The sequence below is a fragment of the Pongo abelii genome, chromosome 6, assembly GCF_028885655.2.
Source record: "Pongo abelii isolate AG06213 chromosome 6, NHGRI_mPonAbe1-v2.0_pri, whole genome shotgun sequence".
NCBI classification, from domain to species: domain Eukaryota; kingdom Metazoa; phylum Chordata; class Mammalia; order Primates; family Hominidae; genus Pongo; species Pongo abelii.
The window spans coordinates 66,996,564-67,024,044 of NC_071991.2; the positions used below are offsets into that span (position 1 = coordinate 66,996,564).

The following is a 27,481-nucleotide window of genomic DNA, read 5'->3' on the forward strand; positions in this document are numbered from 1 at the left end:
AAGCAAGAAAACTGGACCTGGGGAAGGTAAGCAGCTCTACATGTTGAACAGAGTGGGGTTCATTGAGGAGAAAAATAAGATAAGTCTGAAAAGGGTACGGGTCCTTGTATACCTTAAATAGATGTGATAGAGAGCCACTGACATTTCTTATACAGGGCAGTGACTACATCAGAGTTAGGTTGAAAAAAGATTAATCGCACCATAGACAATAGACTTGCTATCAGGAAGCTCAGACAGATCCATCTGTCTTCAAGCAACTTCACAGAATTTAAATGTAGGTACTAACAGGGTGTACCCAATTTTCCCTTCATTTCCCTTCCTCCTCATGTATTTCATTTTCCAAAACTTACTTATATAGACCCCAAATCTTTTCTGGACTTAGGCAGAATAAAAGAAAAAGAAAGAAAGAAAACTAAGAAAGGTAGGAAGGCAGATGGGTAGGCGGATTATCAGTTCTCCCAACAGAAGGGAAAATGAACTCTACTTTGACATACTTTATTGAAATTCAAAGACTCGATAGTGTACATTACCTAACACAAGTTATGGTATGTATTATTTTTCCACTTTCTATACTTGGCTTCCTGCATTTTTCTGCTAATTTCTAGGTTCTTTCATTGACATACCATGACCTGTTAAAATCTTTCAATTTACTGTTTCACTTTAAACATAAAGCCAAAGTAAGATACATCCAATTCTTCTTTAATAAAAAAGGAAGTACAATAATATAGACAAAAGGATAAAAATGCAATCAAAAATAACATAAAAATTACCCAAACATGATGAAATAATCTGTACACCAAAGCCCCGTGACACACAGTTTACCTATATAACAAACCTGCATATGTACCTCTGAACCTAAAATAAATTTTTTAAAAAATTACCCAAATAGAATTTTCATAGCTGTATACTTTCATTTTCTAAGAGTTTAAAAAATATCTCTAATTATAATAATTTTTTAATACAACATACAATGATAGGAGATAGGGCTTTTGGAAGATCTAGTTCACAGTCACTGGGTTAATAACTTATTTTACAGACAGTATACCCTAAACAATAGTAACATATCCCAAAATTTACATGTCCATGAACCACCAAGCAAATATTTGGAATTTCAGTGACAAACCAAACAAGCAACTACAATGACTTGCAATATTTTTTTTTCTTATCAGATAGAGATTTCAAAAAGAGAGCTTCAAGATAACAGTCTGGCTTTTCCCATTTGTACGGCAGTCCTGGATCTTCAGAAAGCACTGGAGATCTCAAGAGCAGAAAAACACAGGGAAAGAAATCAAGCAGGCTTTCCAGTAACAGCAGACCAAAAAACTGTCACCAGCCTTTATTAAACATGTTTACATTCCTAGAGAGTCCAAAACTCATGACTAGTTTTTCTCATGAATAATTTGTCATTTTGACATTTCTTTCTGAAGAACAATTTCTTCTGAGAGCTAAAGATAAAAGGTGAGTGCTTGGTCATACACCACTATGATTATCTGCCCTCTCACAGAACTCAGAGAATTCCAAAGAAGGCAGAATTACTAGGGCAAATTCCAACTCCAAAGGAAAAATCCCCAGCTCACCCAGAGCACTTTCCAGTGGAACTACAGTACTCGTATGAAGAGAACATTTTCTTGGACATTAAGAGCCTGGGAGAAAAGGTTAATTATGCAATGATATGTGAGGAGCAACCATCTATCATAAGCAGCAAGAGCCTTATATAATCAAGTGCCAGGAAGTTATTCCAAAAAAAAAAGGGGGGATTTAAAAATAATTTTACAGACTACCTCAAAGCTTATCAATTTCCTGTAAATCAATACAATATTTTTTAAAAGCTCACCAATAATATGGTCATGAGTCTTTCATTTGGATATTAAAGCAACTCCAAAGCAACACAAATCAACACACAGGCATGCATTATAAAACTATGGATTGGTCCGTTCCAAGATGGCTGAACAGGAACAGCTCCAGTCTGCAGCTCCCAGCATGATCGACGCAGAAGACGGGAGATTTCTGCATTTCCAACTGAGGTGCCTGGTTCACCTCATTGGGATTGTTGGACAGTGGGTGCAGCCCACGGAGGGTGAGCTGAAGCAGGACAGGGCATCACCTCACCTGGGAAGTGCAAGGAGTTGGGGAATTCCCTTTCCTAGCCAAGGGAAGCCGTGACAGATGGTACCTGGAAAAACGGGACACCACCCAACCAAATACTGCGCTTCTCCAATAGTCTTAGCAAATGGCACACCAGAAGATTATATCCCACTCCTGGCTCAGCGGGTCCCACACCCACGGAGCCTTGCTCACTGCTAGCGCAGCAATCTGAGATGGACCTGCAAGGCAGCAGCCTGGCAGGGGGGAGGGGTGTCCGCCACTACTGAGGCTTGAGTAGATAAACAAAGCGGCCAGGAAGCTAGAACTGGGTGGAGCCCACCGCAGCTCAGCAAGGCCTGCTGCCTCTGTAGACCCCACCTCTGGGGGCAGGGTATAGCTGAACAAAAAGCAGCAGAAACTTCTGCAGACTTAAACTTCCCCTTCTGACAGCTCTGAAGAGAGCAGTGATTCTCCCAGCGTGGTGTTTGAGATTGGAGAATGGACAGACTGCCTCCTCAAGTGGGTCCCTGGCCCCCGTGTAGCCTAACTGGGAGACACCTCCCAGCAGGGGCCAAATGACACCTCATACAGGCAGGTGCCCATCTGGGATGAAGTTTCCAGAGGAAGGATCAGGCAGCAATATTTGCTGTTCTGCAATATTTGCTGTTCTCCAGCCTCCGCTGGTGATACCCAGGCAAATGGGGTCTGGAGAGGACCTCCAGCAATCTTCGACAGACCTGCAGCTGAGGGTCCTGATTGTTAGAAGGAAAACTAACAAACAGAAAGGAATAGCATCAACATCAACAGAAAGGACATCTACACCAAAACCCCACCTGTAGGTCACCAACATCAAAGACCAAAGGTAGATAAAACCACAAAGATAGGGAGAAACCAGAGCAGAAAAGTTGAAAATTCTAAAATCCAGAGCACCTCTTCTCCTCCAAAGGATTGCAGCTCCTCGCCAGCAATGGAACAAAGCTGGACGGAGAATGACTTTGATGAGCTGACAGAAGCAGGCTTCAGAAGGTCAGTAATAACAAACTTCTCCAAGCTAAAGGAGGGTGTTCGAACCCATCGCAAGGAAGCTAAAAACCATGAAAAAAGATTAGACAAATGGCTCACTAGAATAAACAGTGTAGAGAAGACCTTAAATGACCTGATGGAGCTGAAAACGATGGAAGGAGAACTACGTGACGCATGCACAAGCTTCAACAGCCGATTCGATCAAGTGGAAGAAAAGGTATCAGTGATTGAAGATCAAATTAATGAAATAAAGCAAGGAGACAAATTTACAGAAAAAGAGAGTAAAAAGAAACAAGCAAGCCTCCAAGAAATATGGGACTATGTGAAAAGACCACATCTACGTTTGATTGGTGTACCTGAAAGTGATGGGGAGAATGGAAATGAGTTGGAAAACACTCTTCAGGATATTATCGAGGAGAACTTACCCAAACTAACAAGACAGGCCAACATTCAAATTCAGGAAATATGGAGAACGTCACAAAGATACTCCTCCTCGAGAAGAGTAAACCCAAGACACATAATTGCCAGATTCACCAAGGTTGAAATGAAGGAAAAAATGTTAAGGGCAGCCAGAGAGAAAGGTCAGATCACTCACGAAGGGAAGCCCATTGGACTAACAGCTGATCTCTCTGCAGAAACTCTACAAGCCACAAGAGAGTGGGGTCCAATATTCCACATTCTTAAAGAAAAGAATTTTCAACCCAGAATTTCATATCCAGCCAAACTAAGTAAAGGGGAAATAAAATCCTTTACAGACAAGCAAATGCTGAGAGATTCTGTCACCACCAGGCCTACCTTACAAGAGCTCCTGAAGGAAGCACCAAACATGGAAAGGAAAAACGAGTACCAGCCATGGCAAAAACATGCCAAATTGTAAAGACCATCGATGCTAGGAAGAAACTGCATCAACTAATGAGCAAAATAACCAGCTAACATCATAATGACAGGATCAAATTCACACATAACAATATTAACCTTAAATGTAAATGGGCTAAATGCCCCAATTAAAAGACACACACTGGCAAATTGGATAAAGAGTCAAGACCCATCAATGTGATGTATTTAGGAGACTCATCTCACGTGCAGAGACACACATAGGCTCAAAATAAAGGGATGGAGGAAGATCTACCAAGCAAATGGAAAGCAAAAAAAAAGGAGGGGTTGCAATCCTAGTCTCTGATAAAACAGACTTTAAACCAACAAAGAGCAAAAGAGACAAAGCCGGCCATTACATAATGGTAAAGGGATCAATTCAACAAGAAGAGCTAACTATACTAAATATAAATGCACCCAATACAGGAGCACCCAGATTCATAAAGCAAGTCCTTAGAGACCTACACGGAGACTTGGACTCCCTCACAATAATAATGGGAGACTTTAACACCCCGCTGTTAATATTAGACAGATCAACGAGACAGAAAGTTAACAAGGATATCCAGGACTTGAACTCAGTTCTGCAGCAAGTGGATCTAATAGACAGCTAGAGAACTCTCCACCCCAAATCAACAGAATATACATTCTTCTCAACACCACATTGCACTTATGCCAAAACTGACCACACAGTTGGAAGTAAAGCACTCCTCAGCAAATGTAAAAGAAGAGAAATTATAACAAACTGTCTCTCAGACCACAGTGCAATCAAATTAGAACTCAGGATTAAGAAACTCACTCAAAACTGCACAACTACGTGGAAACTGAACAATCTGCTCCTGAATGACTACTGGGTAAATAATGAAATGAAGGCAGAAATAAAGATGTTCTTTGAAACCAGTGAGAACAAAGACACAACGTACCAGAATCTCTGGGACACATTTAAAGCAGTGTGTAGAGGGAAATTTATAACACTAAATGCCCACAAAAGAAAGCAAGAAAGATCTAAAATCAACACTGTAACATCACAGTTAAACGAACTAGAGAAGTAAGGGCAAACAAATTGAAAAGGTAGCAGAAGGCAAGAAATAACTAAAATCAGAGCAGAACTGAAAGAGATAGAGACATAAAAAAAAACCTTCAAAAATCAATGAATCCAGGAGCTGGTTTTTTGAAAATATCAACAAAATTGATAGACCACTAGCAAGACTAATAAAGAAGGAAAGAGAGAAGAATCAAATAGACACAATCAAAAATGATTAAGGGGATATCACCACCAATCCCACGGAAATACAAACTACCATCAGAGAATATAATATTACAAAAACCTCTATGCAAATAAACTAGAAAATCTAAAAGAAATGGATAAATTCATAGACACATACACCCTCCCAAGACTAAACAAGGAAGAAGTTGAACCTCTGAATAGACCAATAACAGGCTCTGAAATTGAGGCAGCCTACCAACCAAAAAAAGTCCAGAATCAGACAGATTCACAGCCGAATTCTACCAGAAGTACAAAGAGGAACTGGTACCATTCCTTCTGAAACTATTCCAATCAAAAGAAAAACAAGGAATCCTCCCTAACTCATTTTAAAAGGCCAGCATCATCCCGATACCAAAGCCTGTCAGAGACGCAACAAAAAAAGAGAATTTTAGACCAATATCCCTGATGAACATCAATGCAAAAGTCCTCAATAAAATACTGGCAAACCAAATCCAGCAGCACATCAAAATGCTTATCCACCACGAACAAGTTGGCTTCATCCCTGGGATGCAAGGCTGGTTCAACATACACAAATCAATAAACATAATCCATCACATAAACAGAACCAACGACAAAAATGAAATGATTATCTCAATAGATGCAGAAAAGGCCTTTGACAAAATTCAACAGCCCTTCATGCTAAAAATTCTCAATAAACTAGGTATCGATGGAACGTATCTCAAAATAATAAGACCTATTTATGACAAACCCACAGCCAATATCATACTGAATGGGCAAAAACTGGAAGTATTCCCTTTGAAAACTGGCACAAGACAGGGATGCTCTCTCTCACCACTCCTATTCAACAGTGTTGGAAGTTCTGGCCAGGGCAATCAGGCAAGAGAAAGAAATAAAGGGTATTCAATTAGGAAAAGAAGAAGTCAAATTGTCCCTGTTTGCAGATGACATGACTGTATATTTAGAAAACCCCAACATCTCAGCCCAAAATCTCCTTAAGCTGATAAGCAACTTCAGCAAAGTCTCAGGATACAAAATCAATGTGCAAAAATCACAAGCATTCCTATATACAAATAACAGACAGAGAGCCAAATCATGAGTGAACTCCCATTCACAATTGCTACTAAGAGAATAAAGTACCTAGGAATACAACTTACAAGGGATGTGAAGGACCTCTTCAAGGAGAACTACAAACCACTGCTCAATGAAATAAAAGAGGACACAAACAAATGGAAGAACATTCCATGCTCATGGATAGGAAGAATCAATATCTTGGAAATGGCCATACTGCCCAAGGTAATTTATACACTCAATGCCATCCCCATCAAGCTACCAATGACTTTCTTCACAGAATTGGAAGAAACTACTTTAAAGTTCATATGGAACCAAAAAAAGAGCCCACATTGCCAAGACAATCCTAAGCCAAAAGAACAAAGCTGGAGGCATCACGCTACCTGACTTCAAACTATACTACAAGCCAGCAGTAACCAAAACAGCATGGTTCTGGTACCAAAACAGAGATATAGACCAATGGGACAGAACAGATGCTTCAGAAATAACACCACACATCTACAACCATCTGATCTTTGACAAACCTGACAAAAACAAGAAATGGGGAAAGGATTCCCTGTTTAATAAATGGTGCTGGGAAAACTGGCTAGCCATATGTAGAAAGCTGAAACTGGATCCCTTCCTTACGCCTTATACAAAAATTAATTCAAGATGGATTAAAGACTTAAATGTTAGACCTAAAACCATTAAAAAAAAACCCTAGAAGAAAACCTAGGCAATACCATTCAGGACATAGGTATGGGCAAGGACTTCATGACTAAAACACCAAAAGCAACAGCAACAAAAGCCAAAATAGACAAATGGGATCTCATTAAACTGAAGAGCTTCTGCATAGCAAAAGAAATTATCATCAGAGTGAACAGACAACCTACAGAATGGGAGAAAATTTTGCAATCTATCTGTCTGACAAATCTACAAAGAACTTAAACAAATTTACAAGAAAAAAACAAACAACCCCATCAAAAAGTATGCAAAGGATATGAACAGACACTTCTCAAAAGAAGACATTTATGCAGCCAACAGACACATGAAAAAATGCTCATCATCACTGATCATCAAAGAAATGCAAATCAAAATCACAATGAGATACCATCTCACACCAGTTAGAATGGCAATCATTAAAAAGTCAGGAAACAACAAATGCTGGAGAGGATGTGGAGAAACAGGAACACTTTCACACTGTTGGTGGGAATGCAAACTAGTTCAACCATTGTGGAAGACGGTGTGGCGATTCCTCAAGGATCTAGAACCAGAAATACCATTTGACCCAGCAATCCCATTACTGGGTATATACCCTAAGGATTATAAATCATGCTGCTATAAAGACACATGCACATGTATGTTTATTGCGGCACTATTCGCAATAGCAAAGACTTGGAACCAATCTAAATGTCCATCAATGATAGACTGGATTAAGAAATGTGGCAAATATACACCATGGAATACTATGCAGCCATAAAAAGGATGAGTTCATGTCCTTTGCATGGATATGGATGCAGCTGGAAACCATCATTCTCAGCAAACTATCACAAGGACAGAAAACCAAACACCACATGTTCTCATTCTTAGGTGGGAAATGAACAATAAGAACACCTGGACACAGGGCAGGGAACATCACACACTGGGGCCTGTCCCCCCTCGGTGGGGGACAGAGGGAGGGATAGCATTAGGAGAAATATCTAATGTAAATGACGAGTTAATGGGTGCAGCAAACCAATGTGGCACATGTATACCTATGTTAACAAACATGTACATTGTGCACATGTATCCTAGAACTTAAAGTATAATTTAAAAAAAAAGAAAAAAAAACTTAAGGATCATAACTGCAAGGAAAAGTATGGCAAAATTAAAACCATAACAATGCCTCCCCCACTGGAAACTCAAAATTCTGTAAATCTACAGAATAAAGACAGAAGAACCAAGAAAATAAGAGGGGTGCAGTGGATATGGAGACAATTAAAATGCAATTACAGTATGTAAGAAAAACAAGTATATCTATTTTGTTCATAAAAAATACTTTTGCAGGCTGGGTGCAGTGGCACATACCTGTAATCCCAGCACTTTGGGAGGCCGAGGTTGGTGGATCACCTGAGGTCAGGAGTTCAAAACCAGCCTGAGCAACATGGTGAAACCCAGTCTCTACTAAATACAAAAAATTAGCCAGGCATGGTGCCACATGCCTGTAATCCCAGTTACTTGGGAGGCTGAGGCAGAAGAATTGCTTGAACCCAGGAGGCGGAGGTTGCAGTGAGCCAAGATCACGCCATTGCACTCCAGCCTCGGCAACAAGAACAAAACTCCATTTAAAACACACACACACACACACACACACACACACACACACACACACACACACGCACGCACACACACACAAAAGACTTTTGCACCTCCTCAGAACTTGTGATCTTTTAACAATTTTATTTAACATAGTTCTTAGCTTTCTAACCCTACAACAAGTTAGAGGCAATGAATTATAAATGGAGAAAACTGCTATACGTTGACATTCTCAAAATATGACAAAAATTAAGAAATATTCAGAAAACCACAGAAAGTAAAGCCTTTGGGGGATATTTAGTGTAAAAGTACAGGTTACATGGTTCCACATACCTTTGTATTCCGCTAGAGTTATTATATTACTGCAACACAAGCACACCTGCACCACACACGTACACACACACACACACACACACACAGAGTTTTTGTACTCTTAAGAATAAACTCCAATCTATACAGACAAAAAAATCCTCCATAAAGGTTCCACATAATGTTATAAACAAAGGGCTGTACATGTGTATTTGCAGAGGTAGCAAGATTTTGCTTACGGGGCTTAAGAAAATATATAGTCTAGCATTGTTTTATAATAGTGTCCATGAAAAGATCAGTGTAAAACAAGTATTTATCAACCACTGTATATTTGGCCTAGATTTTCATCATAATACTTAAAACTACAGAGGTGTTGCAAAACGTGACCCCAAAATGCAATAAAGAACAAACATAAGAATTGTGATTATAAAGTTTAAAGTACTTTTTCCTCAGCATATGTGCAATTATAATTTCAGATAAATTGACATTATTTTTAAACACTAATTAAGGACATATAATATTCAGCATACATTTTACTCCCATTTTCTGCAGAGTTCCCACTAACAGGAACTTGAATTTTCTAATAGCTACACTGGGCATTATTTATTCTGCGTGATTCATAAAGAAAGGCTTAGGCAACTCTTAGAAAATGTTGGTAAGCTGATCTGCCCTGATTTTAATGTGTTTCAATCTCTTCAAAGGAAAATTACTTAACTTTTCAATGACTGGTTAAATCAAGAGTGCATTATAAAATACTCCACCTCTTGGTAAGCAATACCTTATCTGCAGTCCTAGGGTATAAAATTTTAAGACAAATGTTGTAGAGAGAGGCCAGCTGTTCACCAAACCTGTCTCCTCCTCTTCCCGGAGTACTGCTAGACTACATTTCCCAGCCTCTTTTGTAGTTAGGTATGGCCATGTGGCTAAATTCCACTCAACGAAATGTGAACAAAAGTGATGTACCTTTGGAAACCTCCCACACTCAATGCACCTCTTCCATTTTCCCCCCATCAGCATGCACAATGACCTTAGAATACATGAACTGAAGAAGCACAAACCAGTTAGAAGTTGTCCGGGGCAAAGGGTAGCCATTAGAAAAAGAGCAGCTCGTTACTCAGGAAAACGCTTTTAGTCTTTACATGAACGAGAAATAACCTTCTTTTCTGTTTGGCCTGCATTATGGAGTTTGTTTGTAGTGTTACAATAATGAAAATTATATAAGTTGAATTACCCACCAAAATTAATTGTGAAAAGCAAATATAAAAACAAATAAATGTGCAAAACAAATTTATACTGAACATTTTCAGAAAAGGTTTATGCCTCACTTATTAAAGCACTGTCCTTCAAAAACTAGAGAATGAATAAAATGCTTTATTTGGTTTATGTTTCAAACTTGAATACCAGATTGAGAAGTTTTGACTTACAAATAGCAAAAGAATGAATCACTTAACTGTGAAGTTAAAGTAGTAAAAAAAAAATATCCAAAACAATAGTTAATAACTTTAACATACAGTGTTTCCTATTAATACCATACTCTGTGATCAACTTCTGCTACAACAAACATCAAAAAACTAATTTGTTTTATTATCCTGGAATATTTTTCTTGAATATTACTTGAAATAGATAATTGGCCAGTGGCCTGAAAATATTTTAGTTATATAGAGCTACTTGTCATGGGATTTGACCTGTATTTCATTAAAAAGCTAACTGATCATACTCATCTAGGGAAGCCATAACCTATTTGATTTGCCCTAAGACTCTATTTCATTTAACATTCATTTTTTTGGTAATACACTATGAACAAACTGAATAAAAAATACCCACTTGGACATTATGATATTTGTTTGTAACTTTGTCCTGGTTTGTTTCCTACTTAATGACTAAATGGCACCACAGTGGGTAATGCACTGGAGTAAAAATGGTGAATCATTAAAGAGTTCGTAAATTTTAAAAACAGGGGCAGGCCTTCTGGGTCCCATATGCTTCTAAACAACCGATGTTTTGCTGTATTAATTGAACCATGAAGCTTTTATTAGTCCTCTTTAAAAATGCTTGCAGAGAAGCTTTTATTAATGCTTGCCCCCAAATTGTTTATACTACTTAGCCTTTCCATAACAATTTATATTTCAAAGAACTTTTTGATCATTAGTTACATCTACTCTACATTTCTATGGGGAATTCAGCTGTTTAGCAAAACAGAGGCATGAAGATAAATCTCTTAACTAATTTTTGCCCAAGACTTGCCAATAAGAAAATGAATAGAATATGAGAAAATGAACAGAATATAAGATCTTGCTATAAACCTTTCACTTCTATAAATAGCTTGGTCCTCTCACTCCACATGAGTAGAGTAGTTGTAAGTGTTCCCACAGTGGTGAAAAGAGAGAGGAGCTAGCTTTATACAAGGGGCTTTGAAAACTAATGTTACAGGACTTTGCAATACAGCTTTGGCCACTCTACCTTCCAAACTTATCTAGAAGCCCACAAGGCCAGAGCATTGCACAATTCTAAGGGCAACAGGCACATTGTGTTCTATGCTTGGAAAATTCCTTTGGATGCATTTTCATCAAAATAAATTACAAAAAATAGATTCATCAAATTTAAAAATCATACTGGAATCATGTTAGGGTTGATGTAGTCCAATTTATTTAAAAACGTTCAGGCTGAAATTAGGTTTTGTATAATCTTGAGATCAGACTAAAAAGATGCTCTAGGTTAAAATATGCTTAAACTTCCTTTGAGGAAAATAAAGGCACTCCATAAAAATCTCTTTGGTCCATCCACCTCCCCATAAAAATGAGATGGCCTAGATAGAAGCAAAGCCACTAGAATGTTCCCCTCAAATTATTGCCTTCTCTAGGTTTCCACAGTGTTAGCTTTCTTTCCTTTTTTTTTTTTTTTTTTTTTTTTTTTTGAGACAGGGTCTTGCTCTGCGGCCCAGGCTAGAATGCAGTGCAGTGGCATCATCATGGCTCACTCACTGCAGCCTTGACCTCCTGGGCTCAAGCAATCCTCCCACCTCAGCCTCCTAAGTAGCAGGGACTACAGGCATGCACCACCATGCCAACCAATCTTTTAAAAAAATTTTTGTAGAGATAAGATCTCACCATATTGCCCAGGCTAGTCTCGAACCCCTGGGCTCAAGCAATCTTCCCACCTAGGCCTCTCAAATTGCTGGGATTACAGGCATGAGCCACTGCACCTAGCCAGTGTTAGCTTTTTATTTATCTATCATCAGAGAACAAAATAACTAAATTAGCATAGTTTTGCTCACAAGAGAGACACTTACTTGAGGTAGGACTTAATGAGGTATTTTTTGTGTTTATAGTCTCCAAATATGAAACACTAGTGCTGTTGAATGGACTAAGAGCTTTTCTACACTTTGCCAAGTCATAGCAAAGAGCAATATACATTCTACAATCCAGTATCCTTCCCCCAGGCTACCACACGATACTCTTCCAGGGAGGAGTTTGGAAATCTGTATTTTTAACAAGTCTCAGGAGATTTTTACTATCTGACATGTTTGGAAAATGCTAGATAAGATGAGTCCTAAAATCCTTCCTTCTGAGATTTGGCAATTCTGATAAAAATTACATTACTAGAAATAGTATCCATACTGCTGTACAGAGGAAATAAATTTCTGGTCCTAAATTTATTAAAATACTTAAGACACTGAGGACTAAAGCTATAAATATTTGTCTCTCCCATGAAAGGGTGCTGTCCATAAGGGTAGAAACTATGTTTTAGTGCTCGTTGTGTCCCTATTGGGTAACACACTGGCTGGCACAAGTTAGATGCTTAATAAGTTTTGAATGAAGAGCTCAACTGCAGCAGCTAGCTGCCAATCTTATCCAGATAGTCTTTCCTCCATTCAGGATCCTCAGTGCCCAAAAGCAATACCCAAGGCTCCAACTTTGAACAGAACTGGGCAGCAAAATAAAAATAAAAACTAGTAAATTTTATATACAAAAATCAGCACTTATTGTTTGACTGAATACATGATTAAGATGGTGGCATTTTGTATTTCATATCAACCATATTTGAATATGGATGGAGAACTTTTCTAAGAATGATGTTAATGCATGGGAAAAATAAGAATTCACACTATACCAGAACCAATTTTGAAGACAAACATACTCAGTCTGAAACATGGACTATTAAAGAATTTCTGGAACTACTGAAGTGAGTCTATTTTTCTTTCTGGTGCACAATAACTCCTTAGAGCCATTTGTGGAACAAAAGCAAAATAAATGGATGGTGATTGCATAAGACCAATGTAATTCTCTTTTTAGATAGTGGGGAAAAAAGATGTAAGAAAAACATATTTTTTTCTAAATCAAACAATCAGATTATTTCTCAGAATATATATGACACCCTAAGATGCAAGCTAATAACAGGAGAAAAACTTTTTTTATGTTTGTGGCAGGAACATTTTCCTTTATCCATGCAAAGTGAATTTCAGGTCTCTGATCATAGTTTTTTACTTGCAATAAATAGAAGAAACTCCTACCCACCTGACACATTTACTATCACTTTCCTCAACTTCAGATTTCATTCATAAAAACTTCCCAAACGGAGCTGATTGAGACTTCTGCATAATGTTATTGTCAACACAGCAGAATGATTTATAAGAAAAAAGTACACAAGGAAATTTTGGTGACCCTAAAGTCAAGTGAGCTTCACTCAATGGCTGTCTTATTTATCCATCACCTTTTCTCTCCTCATAACTGAACAATTATCATGACTGGTAAGAATTTCCTCATCAAAATAGCAGCTTCAAGTGAGATTTTCATTTTATAAAATCAATATTCTTGGGGAGCAGGGTATACCAACATCCACTGCCAAATATTATCACAAGAAAAAAATACTTGACCATAGTGGTTCTAAATTAATGCCTCTTTTAAACAATCCAATTCTGACACACTGAATTTATATACAAATAAATATACATAATATTTAAAATGCAATATACACCTATATAAGGTAAATGTTATTTTAAGTTCATCCCAACAGAAAGAATAATAGTACTAGACTATAATTGTAATAAGCAATGCCGCTCACAGAACACACTTCAACAAGGTTGTTTGTAGAGGCTGGTGGGGGATGGGGTGAGAAACGGGCAGAAGAAGCTAAACCAGTGATTCCCAAAGTGTGGTCCCCAAGCAGCAACAGCATTGTCAGGAGAACTTGTAAAAATCACAATTCCTGTGTCCCACTCCAGACTTACGAAATCAAAAACTATGAGAATAGGGCTTGTTTTAACAAACTCTCCAAGTGATGTCAATGCATGCTAAAGTTTGAGAACCCCTAGGCAATAAAGACTCAGAGATAACAGGCATAAGTAACTGTCATCTGCTTAACCTAGTGACATGCCAATTATCAAACATGGTTGTCACTAAAGACTCAGGGATTTCTTGACTGCACCATTTAGAATCAAGTTCCAAATTCAGCATACAAGTTGGCAGCCTGTTGGGGATGTGGGGAAAGGTTGATGAAACAGCGGAATTCCCAAATAGCTAACTTGGGTGTGGCAATCCAGGGAATGAAAATCTTGGCAAGTTGTCTCCCTTATAAGCCCTGAATATGATAGTACATAAGCTTCAACTTAGAGAGTTCAATAAACCAAGGATATCAATATGCTAAAGAATCTATAAAGAAATAAATGCTCCTATAAGTATCCAAGCAGAAAATTCTTGTAAAACTTGTCTGTTACTAGTATGTGGTATCTGACCCTACTTCATCATTCCCAAAACTTGGATTGTGTTTGTTCCAAAAATGACAGCCTGTTCCTGGAGGAATGGGTGTTGGCTGTGCTGATCACAGCACTACATGAGCAGCACACATCACTGGAATAGGAGGAAGCAGGTGCTGAGATTACAATTAAATATGTATATAGGAAACAGGAGTGGCAGCAAAGAAGGGTGGGGAGGAAAAATATCCTTCCTGTGTGTCAAAGAGATGGAGGTGGAGTCAATCCACAAACTGACTTCCAAAGCCCCACAGTATAATTTAAAAGCATACAGACACATGTTAGGAGAGAAAGATTACGGGTGCAAAATGGATTCCTATATAATAGTTCATATTCATAACTTCATAAAGTTCAATCTGAATGTTACCTTGGAAGCAGAAGAATTAAAGTCCCATGCTCAGACTACAATGCAAATCAAATCAGTTGTCCAGGAAGCAAACTGGGTTAAGCAATAGAGAATTAGCTATCGAATGCAAAATTCAAAATTTGTTACATTAAGCAATCTTTGTTCAAAAAAAAAAAGTTCCTTCATAAATTAAATTACTTGGTTTGAAACAACACAAAGCAACATCTTTCACATAAAGTCTATTAACAGTTTAAGAAGCAACCAGACTGACCAGGCTGTGCAGGTGAGCTCATCATGAGAATCAGAGGGACTGCTAAGACTAGGATGCAGATTCACAGCCTTTGTCGTTCAACTGCTGACGATGGTCCAGGAGGGGTTGGCAGAGGAGAAATCTAGAACATAAGAAACATGTAGTGTTTAAGATACAAGCTATGTCAAGTCACACTGAAAAAGAAACACAGAGAACTGGCCTTGAGTGTCGACTCAGCTACATCGCGACCATGTGTCTTTGAGGCAGTCATATCAACCTTCCAGGTCTCTAAGTCTTCATCTAAAAAAGAGCAAATTTAGCAGTCTCCCTTATAGCACAGGAATATTGTGAACATAGAAATAAAATAATAGGTATAGAAGGAATCTGTGAGGGACAAAGCAATTCACATAATTATAATTAGCTTACTGTTTACTGTTCACTATAATTTGTTTGCTATTATCATTACTATAGAAATAAAAAACCTTTTTTGGATTTTTGGATATAAGTATCTCATTACATAGCATTTTAAACTATCATTATCAAAGACTTCCTTTTACAGATAGGACCTCTTGGCAAAGAGAAATGTTTAATGGACTAAAAAAAGAACAAATAGGCCATAAACTATAAGAGTGACAGAAAACTCCCATGATAATTTCCACTTCTTAAAGTCTTTTGTAATCTTGTTTCAGCCCAAAGTAATAGCAACCATAGTCTTTCTAGGAGTCACACAAACAGGATGGACTTCTTAAAAGGAATTTAAGGGACTTTCTGCTTTTAATTTTAATGTACTTCCACTTCTAGACACTTGGAGGAAAAGCAACTGGAAGGACATTTTCCTAAGAGTTTACTGGAATGTCAAACTTAAGAAAAAAGCAGCAGCTTTTAAAATTACACTTAATGAGTTTCTTACTAAAATAGTATATCCCAATTGCACTATTTTTATAGACAGATGCTGTAACTCTGAGAATTATATACTCCTTTATCTTCAGAATCCAACATATTTATTGTGACTCGTTTTTCCGTCACTATTTTGAAAGTGTTATTGCTATTTTTGCCCAAATATATAAAGCCAGATATAAATACATATTTTCTTTGAAGAACTTTATAACATCACCAAGAATACCTATAATACTTATATGGTCTCTAAATAGAAATGTGCTATTTAGTTATTCAAACAGCTAAGTAGTGTCATTAGACCTAGCAAGCTACTTCTCATCACATCCTTGGTGCTCAATAAATATTAAGATTTAATGACAATTAAAATGTACATTTTTATAAATATCCTTCAAAAATTATATTGATGTGCTGTTTTATTAACATCATCTGAAGAGTCTTGATTTCTGTGTCAATGAGAAAGCAACATCTCTACAGAAAGATAAAAATGAAGAGCAAACTTTTTTATTTTTATATCAAGAAATGGACATTCTGACATTAGTTTTAGATAAAAATTATTCAATGTGATATTTACTATAATAATAATATCACCCTTTGGGAGGCCGAGGTGGGTGGATCACTTGAGGTCAAGAGTTTGAGACCAGCCTGGCCAAGATTGTGAAACCCTATCTCTACTAAAAATACAAAAAATTAGCCAGGCATGGTGGTGGGCGCCTGTAATCCCAGCTATTCAGGAGGCTGAAGCAGGAGAATCACTTGAACCCGGGAGGCAGAGGTTGCAGTGGCCCAAGATAGTGCCACTCCACAACAGCCTGGGCAACAAAAGCAAATCTCTGTCTCAAAAATAATAATAATAATAATAAATATAAACATCACTCACATTGTTCTTTATAGTTACAAAGTGCTAAAAAGACATGTCACCATATTTGATATTACTTTCATAAGAACCATGCTAACAGATAACTTGTAACTCTCTCCTCTCACCCTGGACCTAATAGGTGAGGAAACTGAGATGCTATCTGCTTCATAATTAAAAGTAAATAAAATAAAAGTTAAATTTACTTGAATTTGAATTTATAGACTATCTTAAATTAACAAGTGTGAGCTTCAAGATTTAGTCATTCTTACTTTTTTACGTTGTAGTCCGAAACATTTTGTAAATGCTCTTGATACATTCTTGATTCTCAGTGGCACAATTTGATTTTAAATTAAGAATAACGAATAGAAAGCAACAGGAAACCTTTAGAGAATGTAAGTGAAGCAGCTCTGAAAGGTACCTTCCTTCAAGGGCATAGTTAGTGTGATTTTTAAAAAAATGTTTTTCATCTTTAATGTCACTTTGTACAATTGATACTTGTGTATTTGCAAATATAACTCAAATTTAACCAATAATTTCGAACAATTCAACAGCAGTTAACTTCTCCCACTTATTTCCACAAAAACACACATAACAACTCTCCATGACATGCTGATTTGTGGCTGGGCATGTAATAGTTGGGTTTTGACTTCACAGCTCCAAACCTGAGTTGCAAAGTAAATCTGGGATGGAAATATAAATCTGACTTACAAATATCAAGTCTTTTTGAAAGTTAAACTCCCCTTGCCTTCAGTCTTTTTAATAACTGCCTCCACATGACACATTGCTCTAACATTTATGAAAATGTTATCTGAATACTCTTTTAATGAAAGTGAATAGGCATTTCTATATTGATAGACACTAGTTTCCATTTACTGCATTTCCATTTCCAATAATCCACATTAAACCAAAGTTATCATTACTGCCACAGCTGCACAAGTAGAATATGGTCATTTAAGGAGTTCTCCTAAAATGTTTCAGGGATACGGATCTGCTGTACATATGTGCACATCACATGTATAGATACATCATAGGCTATATATGCTTCCCTCTCCTCATGCCCACGAAATTTGATTAGCAGCCTGATCCAAACCTTCTAGGGACAAAATTGATATATAATTTTATACAAATTAAGACCACTTTAAGTTGCTTGGAAAAGAAAGAAGGGTCAGTGGTCAACACCTGTCGATGACAATGAGGAATTTATTCTCAAATCTTCCCACACTTCTTTATCCAAATGGGCTGCAGAGTAATAGACTGTTTAGAAGTTCCCCACATATATTAGTCATTCTTATAAGCCTGAACTAGAAATAATAGGAAACTCCCCTTCAGGTGGGTAGATAACAAAAAAGAATAGAAAAATAATACAAATTGTTTGTAAATACAGATTATCAAAACATATAATAGAAATATATCTGCTTTCAATTAATGGTTTCAATGAATTTTAACATGAGTTTCCCCATGCTGTAAAAAACATATACATATAGGTGCACATTTAAGGAGATAAACACAAGTGCAGCAAAAACAACTGCTGCTATGAATCCTTTGTCTCTTAAGATCCAGGAATGGTTATTTTGGTTCTTAACTATATCCCTTGAGCTACATAAATCCACAATAAAAGACTAGGAGTCCTTTGCTTCAAAAAGATCATCTCTAACTACAATTTTGTCAGCTCGCTGAAAGTACGTTACTACTGTAATATCCTCAGATGTAGCACAGGGCAACAACTCAAGACAGTGACATCTTGCAGTCTCAGCTTACCCATGCAGCCAGAAAAAAGAGAGGGAACTACCACATTTCACTATCCCAGCCTATTACTGTCCTTAACATCATACGTAGTGGTCTTCCATAGGTCCTTTAACCATTCCACCTAAGTGGCCTGCTCAATAGTAATAGCATCACAAGTCAGCAGAGCTTTATATGTCACAAAGAAATTGTACATGGAGTATCTCTTCCGATCTTCACAACAGCCCTTTGGGGTATACCCAATCAGCTGTTATTATTCTCGTTTTACAAACAAGGTGTCTGAGGTGTAAAGAGGTTCAGGGATTTGTTTACAGATATGTGGCTGGCAAATGGAGGGCTGATCCTGTAACTCTTAGCCCAGTGCTTTCTTCGTGGCATTGCAAGGAATTACAGGCCACTTGAGCAGAGCTGTTTGAACATCAAGACATTGCCTATCTACTACTCATTACAACTTCAGTAATGGCTCATTGCGATACAGGTCTTCTTTACCAAAGGATCTATCAAGCCATTGAATAGATCAAACTCAGTCACAAAACATGATACAATGAATCCAAAAGTTGCCATAAAAGTCTACAAATCATCTCACAACAGAAGCTTTCAAATTTGACTTAGACTTCATGTTCCTTGAATATCACAATAATCATTTTGGTTTTTAACTGTACTCTGAACTTCTTATTACAGTTGTCTTTTTCCCCCACTTTTGGGTAATTAGTATTATTTTGGATATTGTGCTACTAAAAAAGCAGAACACTTTTGTAGTCTATGTAGGTAACAAAAACCTTGTCTATTTAAATCTGATATATCTTTCTCATGGCTAGGGCAAGCCAAAATGTACAGTTCAGTCTACACAGCCATTCACACTTATCTACAGGTCCTTCTCTTCTCAAATTGAGCCATTAACCATGGTTCCTCCATAGAGTATCCTTCAAAAACTCAGTTTATCACAATCACTATACAGATCATTTATCGGTGGGAAAAGCTTACTGTGCCAACACGTTGAACACCAAGAGATTCATCAGATCCTGTCTCTCTCTCTGTCTCTCTCTCTCTCTCTCTCTCTTTCTCTCATGCCTTACAACCTGAAATTCTGCTGTAATTTCAACTTTGGAGAAAAGCATTAGAAAACCGCTCCTAACACTGTGTTCAATTCAACAACTCTTACTGAGCACATACAAGACACACTGTTACCCAGTATGGAAACCTTAGATTCTATTTCATTTCTCTGTTTCTTGCTTTTACCGTAGACAGTCACCAGAGTCAGAACACTGACCTCTTAAAAATATCTCTCTTATCTGAATCCTCCTTTCCATTTCAATTAATACTGCCTTAGCTCAATTAATTGTTTGTTCTTGATTGGATTCTTAATCTAGTCTTCTATCTGGTATCCCTGCCTCCAGGGAATGTATAAATAAATGAATGAGTCAGTAACTACAATTTGGTGACACACAGCTCTTTAGTTGGTATTCAAGTGCCTTCATAACTGGTCTCCTTTCATCCCACTTTTTCTCCTTCCTTCTTTTCCTCATGTATAACCCCTATGGTTTCAGGAAATCTGTGATTACTCCTAGAGTGATGTTCAACATTATTAGCTACTACCGAGGCACAGGCTACTCAGAATGAACACCTGTATGAGCACTGGTGGAGCTTTACTAAAACATATCAGCTGACTATGAGTCCTGACTATTCCTGCACAGTATCATTCGCATGTCCATGCTTTTGTGTCTCTGTCTGCAAAGGATACTATTACCTTTTCTGCATCTCCCACCTTGAATTCTTGGGGTTTTTTTGGTCGGTTGGTTTTTGAGATAGGGTATCAGTTGGTCTCACGTGATCACAGCTCACTGCAGCTTCAACCTCCGGGGCTCAAGTGATCCTCCCACCTTAGCCTCCCGAGTAGCTGGGACTATGGGCATGTGCCACCATGCCCACCTAACATTTTTACTTTTTTTATAGAAACAATTTATCCCCATCGTCCTGCCTCAGCCTCACAAAGTGCTGGGATTACAGGTGTGAGCCACCACACCCAGCCATATCTTGAATTCTTTAAAGCCATACTGAAATGAGAATTCTTAGCCAACCACTCCAAGTAAAAGATCAGCTTTCTCATCTCTGTTTCCACTGTATCTTGTACCATACCCATAATAACATCACATATGTTAGACAATAATAATGTATCTTATGTTAGTGGAGTACTTTCATCCATGATAAGACTATGTTCTTCAGTTCGGGGACTGCACTACATTCATCTTTGTAACCCCCACACCTAGGAGAGTACCTGATACATGGCAGGTACACAATAAGTTCCTGATGAATAAGTGAGCAGGCAGTAAGAACTTAACCAATGATTCTGTAGTTATGCAACTTTGAGGCAGAATCACTTATCCAATTTGTTAGTATAGATTTCTGAAGGACTAGAACATAGTCCTTGGATTTGGATCAGAGAAAGAAAGAAAAATATTCCTGAGTTTGGTCCACCATATAGAAAGGGCAAACCCAGGTGGGATGGGTGCCTTCATGGGTTGGGAAGACACCAGACATCCCCAAACCTTACCCATGAAATATGTTGACCAAGATAGGGTCACTTCCCAGGCTTTTCAATTGAAGTAATTTCTTAGCTCATTGAAAGGATTCCGTTTCTCTCTCACCTTATTAGCCTCAGCTTTTTTTCCCCCAAGGACATCCATCTTTTTATTAGACAAGCTCTACAAACTCAAGTTGGCCTCAAAACAATCAAACCACTTATTCATGAACACAGGGGAACATGGGATACAGAGATGTAAGGATACTCATTTCCCTTCAACTTTAAGTAGCAGAAGCAGGACTGTGCTCACAGTGCTCCCGATAATATTTATATTGTCCTGAGGAACAGGATGATGAGAGTCTAGGACTCTGGGGGTTCTGGGGACTGGGAAGCTGATGGACACAAGCAAGGGCCACACCAGCAATGCATTCGGTGATTTAACCTTCCCCAATACCGTAACAGACACCTGCTGCTCTGATTCACCAAACATGCTGGCAAAGACTGGCATATCAATTACTTTTGGCTCATTCTGGACTCTGGGGAGTTATCTACGCAAGACTATTGGTTTCACTCCCCACCTGCACTGCCAAAGGTTTGCTGACTTCACCCTTAAGAGTATATCTAGGAGCAGAACATGTCACCCAGAAGGCCACACATCTAACATACAGTCTCTGTGCACATTTTAAAAGCAAATAATAAGCTCCATTCTAAGACTTTTAGGAAAACCATTTAAGAACAGGCTACATTGTCGGGTGTAATATAGAGCAGGGAACGCAGCTTGGGAGGTTAGTTATGCATATATTTTGCATATTTAAGATAAGATTCAGTAGTCTATACTATAAATATAACTCAATGGTAACATCTAAAAATACATAACATAATCAGGAATGGTCTGCTGGATATTGCATTTCATAAGAAGAAATCTTGCCAACTACAGTACCTGCACTAATAAAAATAGACCTTTTCGTAGTAAGTCTTGATTTTTAAACACTGGGCTTAGCCCCAGGGTATCCAGTACCCAACCCATATTCCAAATGCCTCTACATCATAAAGATCATTTTATCAAAAAGTCTTAACTCCACTGATTTTTATTGGATCATCTTTGAAGGCCCTATCTGCAACTCCCCTCCTTGGACAATAGGGAGTCACAGTCACCATTATCACCAATTTGAGTTTAAAAGGAGACTCACAATGCCCAGAAACTGCAGGATATACAGGCTTCTTTTCAGTCATGGCAAAGGGGTTGTTAAAAAAAAAAGAAAGAAAGAAAGAAAGAAAGGAAGAAAAAAAGCTTTGTCTACCTGTAAATACACACTGGACAGAAGTCCAAAATAGAATTGTGAAAAGGAAGTAATAGTCGAAGTGAAGGAACTTGTAACAGACAACCTCTGATACCTCTGCAGCAGGAGGGCTTTGTAACTCACACTCTATAACCTTCCCTGCAGAAAACTGCCGACCAAGCATGTTGAAAAGAACCCGTCTCCACTGTCTACTCCCTCACCTGTGTGGAGGCATGCGTTATGATCAGCTAGCCAAACACAAAAGACCTTTAGCCATCATTGTAATTTAGAGTGATATGATTCTCTTTTTCAAGCTTCAATATTGTGTACATTTTTTAAAATTCTGTGATTTCTTTAATCACATTTCTTTAATGCTGCAACTCAACTCTTGAAGATCTGATAATCCCCACGTTGAGCAAAGTGTTCTTGTAAAATGTTTCACTAGCTGGGTGGTCTGGAAGTCAATTAACCTCTCTGAGCCTCAGTTGCTTAAACATGAATTATTTAATTTATTAGGTCATTGTGAGGCTTGAAGGAAATAAATGTAAAGTAATCATTGGTAAGGTGAAGGTGCTCAAAAACATTGGCTGTTATTATCACTACAGAAATTTTATTTTACTTCGGGCCAAATTTCATCCCAAGAGAAAACAGTGACACACAGTGCCTCTCACTGTGGAACAGAGTCCTATAGCACAACTATTAATCTTTCTCACTCCACTAGGGTTACAACAGGCATCTAATTACTAAAGCTTTTTTTCATTCTTTTTCTTTCTTTTAGAAGGCAAATGTGTACTCTAAGGAAATATACTGTGCTATCCTTTGCTTGTGAATATACCATGTTTACTTTAATCTTTCACTCGTGTTAGCTATATAAAAAAATCACTTGGATGTTAATAGAAAGAAAAACATTCGGAAAGAAAAAAAACTAAGTTAGAAACAAGTATCATTTTGCAGAAATGTGAAGGGAAGCACGAGGTCTATTCCCCTGATATTGTATAGATCTTTCCATAAAGAACTTGAATATGTTTTAACAGATTGACTTGGGAATTTCAATAGACCCTAAGGTCTCTCTATTTTGGGAAGGATATTACTGATCATTTTACTCACTGCTCTATCTGTTGCTAGCAGTCCATACAATTTTAAGCCAGCCTAGACACATCTCTAGGCACAAGCAGATGTGCCCCTCAGGTGAAGAAGTGATAACAGAAAATACCCACACAATGTAGAAGGAAACCAGTATGAGTCTTAAGTCACCAGGACCATTGCCCAAAGATGTGAGGTACATGGCACCCTCTCCAGCCAAGACCCACATTGACACTGATTCTGTTCACTCCTTATCCCTCCATCTGAGGCAGGAGAATAGGTTCTAGAGGCAGGGACCCTAAAGCTGATTTGCACTGACTTCCTAGAACTAAATCAAAAGGAAAACCCCAACTTATCGTGCTCAAGTAACAAAAGGACCAAAGGCTACTCCCTTTGCAACCCTCCCCACCTTTTTCTGCACAGCAGATGAGGAATTGAAAGTACCTCTAATTGGACCCCTCCCACAACCAATCAGGCTGGTAGAGGGCCAAGTCTTCATTTGTACAGAACTTTATAACTTCACTTCAGCCTCTGATTGGTCACTTTCTGCAACCAATCAGACTGGTCGTGGGCTACTACTTCATTTACATAGGGTGTATATCAAGTAACCAATGGGAAACCTCTAGAGGGTATCTGAACCCTAGAAAATTCCATAACTGGGCTCTTGAGCCCCTATGCTCAGGCTACTCCCACCCCGTGGAGTGTACTTTCATTTTCAGCAAATCTCTGCTTTCGTCACTTTATTCTTTCCTTGCTTTGTCTGTGCGTTTGGTCCAATTCTTTTCACCGCTAACACATCTGTGACCCTCTTTTCTACTAGGTTTCTCTAGAATCTCTTGCAATTCATTAGGCCACTGGTTATTTGGCCCCTTTCCAAAGAACTTACCTTCACTAATGAGTTGAACCAATCTCATCTCCCATCTTTATCTCCATCTCCTCCTCCCCTTCCAAAGAACTCTACTTTATACCTACAACTTACTTCAATTCCATCCCTCTCTGGTTCTTTTCTAGCTAATGCTGCTCCTTTGTCTATGGAAACTTCCTTGTGAAAACACACCAATACACCTAATTTAGGATACACCTAAATTTCCAGAATACACCAATTTGTAAAAAATGAATCATATCAGATATTGTGTTCTTTGAACTTCACCCTAGAATTAGTATTGACTTTTCTAACTCACACAAACTTTATATTCAAGTTAAGAACAATCCAAGTTCATGCTATGGAACCTTGTGCGCTATATTTTGCACAGGAGCAAGTTAGCTCTACTTGAATGTAACATGTACTTATTGAGTGCTTGCTATGAATGTTCAGAGCTGGGAGAGTTGTTCAGAGAGCTCCTGTCTCCCAGATTTCATACCAGTGATTTCTCAGAGTACAGTCCAGGAACCCCTCAGAAAATGCAGATGCAGACACTCAGGACTTATCTGAGAACTTCTGAATCAGAATCTTTAGGACAAGTGCCCAGAAACAGCATTTTAAACAAGTTTCCATGGTGATTCTTAACTAAGCTAAAGTATGAGAAGCACAAGAGAAACAACATATGCATATGAACAATTAAGAAACAAAATAACAAACATATATAGAGAGTAGTACAAGGAAAAGTACCCTGACTTTGGAGTCTGGCTGACCTTAATGCAAATTCCAATTGCTGTATTTTCACAGGCAAATTATTTACCATTCTGACCTTCAGTTTCCTCACTGGTAAGTTGCTGGCTCTAATAGCTACTTGCAGGGTCACTAGGGATGAGTGATAATATATTTAAAATACTTAGCATAGTGCTCAATATATGTGAGACATTATGACATTCAGGGCCTCTGTGTTACAAACTGCCCCTCGAATTATGAAACACTGCAGCCCTGATAGCTATTTTCTTCAAAAAAAAAAAAAAATGGGACAGCACAAGTGCTACAGGAATTAGGAGAAGGGAGTTCTCACTGTGATTAGACACAGAAGGGAAGATACATCAAAGAGCTGGTGCACAGCTTTAGGAGACTGAAATTTATTCAAACATGCATGGATGGTAAAAATGTCCTCCTTTCCCAGAAGTTCTCCAAGTCATAGCTACTACGCTCAGTGAATTGTAAACAATTGCAAGAAACAATTTAAAAATTACCTTGCTGTGTCCTTCAACTATTCTGTGAATTAAATGATCTATTTTTGTATTCCTCATATCATAAAACATTTCCACTGTCAAAATTATCCTCAAAATTATCTCAAGTTTTATGCTAGTAACATGATGATAGTTTGTTGTATGTAGCACATTCCATTCCCAAGGAGATGGTGGAGTTTTATACAGACAGCTTCACAAATATGCCATCAGTTATTTATACACAAAATGATAGTACTGACCTCCTGCCAGAAGAGGGAACTCTGGGTTACTATACTATGATTACAGTACAATATAGGCTGCAGCTTTTCTATCATCTCTTCGAAGAACCATGTGAAAGATGTCTAGTGAGGATCAAGGAGGCTGCAAAGACATTCACCTGCTCCAGGAAGCTAACTGGCCCATGAGAAGATAAAGCCTCTTAATTATCCCATTAGTAAAACAGGCCAGTTGATTAAGCTAACTCACTCAGAACCAATCCTATTAAACCTCATTATTCCTGTGAAGAATCAAAAGTATCTGCAACTCCATCTCAACAAATGGAGTAAAGTTTCAAATGATAAAACCTGAAAAAACAAGGTAACAATTACTAAGTATATAAATACAGTGTCAGGACTAAAAAAAACTCAGCACTCAATCCACAGGACATCTATTCCCCCTGAGTGAGAAAGCCACCTTTGAAACTGAAAATCTGTATAGAAACAAGGGGACCAAAACAATTCATTTTATTGAAGGCAATTTCTATTATTTCTATTAATGTCATATAGGGGAAGAGATACAGCCTTTGCTTTTATATTCCAGTTCTGCAAAAAAAATGCATATATATATATGCATGTATTAAAATAGACTGAGACAGATCAACACATATAAATAGCTCAATCCAACATCTGTAGCAGCCCTTTAGATTGTATTAAAGTCCTAGCTGTTTATCAGGCTGGTAAATCATATCAGCTCCTAGTTATTTAAATTGCCAGTTTCCAGGCAACCATTTCTTTTTGTCAACTGTCACTCACTCTTAAGTTCCTCTGCAATACTTCCTTAAGAAAAAAATAGTGAAAAAATCTTGACACACTTATTTTGGGCATAAAAGATGCACTTAATTTTATCTCTGATCTTCAAGAGTCTTAGAATCGAGTGATATTGGGAAAATAAAACCTGTTTAGTGAGTTGGAGGACAAGCAGTGTTCGAACAGGTAGTGATGTGGATGAATACCCAGACAGAAAAGTTGTGGGACTTTGCTAAAGTAAGGATCCCTTTTGGGACCTGGCCCACAGTAGAGGTATGTTTGTGACAAAAGCCTTACAAAAGAAAATATGCACTCCAGAGATGAGAAGATTCTCAGCAAAACTGATGTCCAGTTATTATTTTTACAATCATGTTTTTCAAGGTAAGGCAGAGTCACTTAGCCAACGAAGATAATATTGCAGTGTGTATGCAATTCACTTTCTCAATACAAGCGCTTCTAGAATCGCCATTCCCTGTGTCTCTGGACATCAGTTTCAGACCAGATCATCTCTAAAGTTCTTGCTAGCAATAACATCTGATAAACACATCAATCTTTAAATTACACAGTTCTCAATTGCGGCCTATATAAAACTGGACCAACCTAATAAATCAGACTGTTTTGTTGCTACATCTCAAAAAAAAAAATAGAAACATATATATCTAGATACAAAGAAAATTATTTCAATGTATAATGGTGCTCTTTATTTAAAAATGAAGAGGGATATCTTACTTCAAGTAGGAAATGGCAGAACTTGCCGACTTTGAAATTAAAATCTTTGTG

General features: G+C 37.8%; 1 protein-coding gene across 17 annotated transcripts in view; it reads right to left on the reverse strand.

Annotated features, from left to right (window-relative positions):
- The window catches only part of HDAC9 (histone deacetylase 9), a 917,296-nt gene that overhangs the window by 827,663 nt on the left and 62,152 nt on the right, over positions 1 to 27,481 (reverse strand). For 16 of the 17 annotated variants that reach the window (XM_054559003.2, XM_054559009.2, XM_054559005.2 and 13 more), the window contains exon 2: positions 15,224 to 15,344. In XM_054559003.2, the coding sequence (XP_054414978.1) occupies positions 15,224 to 15,248 (25 nt within the window). In that variant the 5' untranslated portion in view covers positions 15,249 to 15,344. Of the gene's footprint in view, positions 1 to 15,223; positions 15,345 to 27,481 lie in introns of those variants that run through there. The other variant, XM_054559006.2, reaches the window with a different exon arrangement.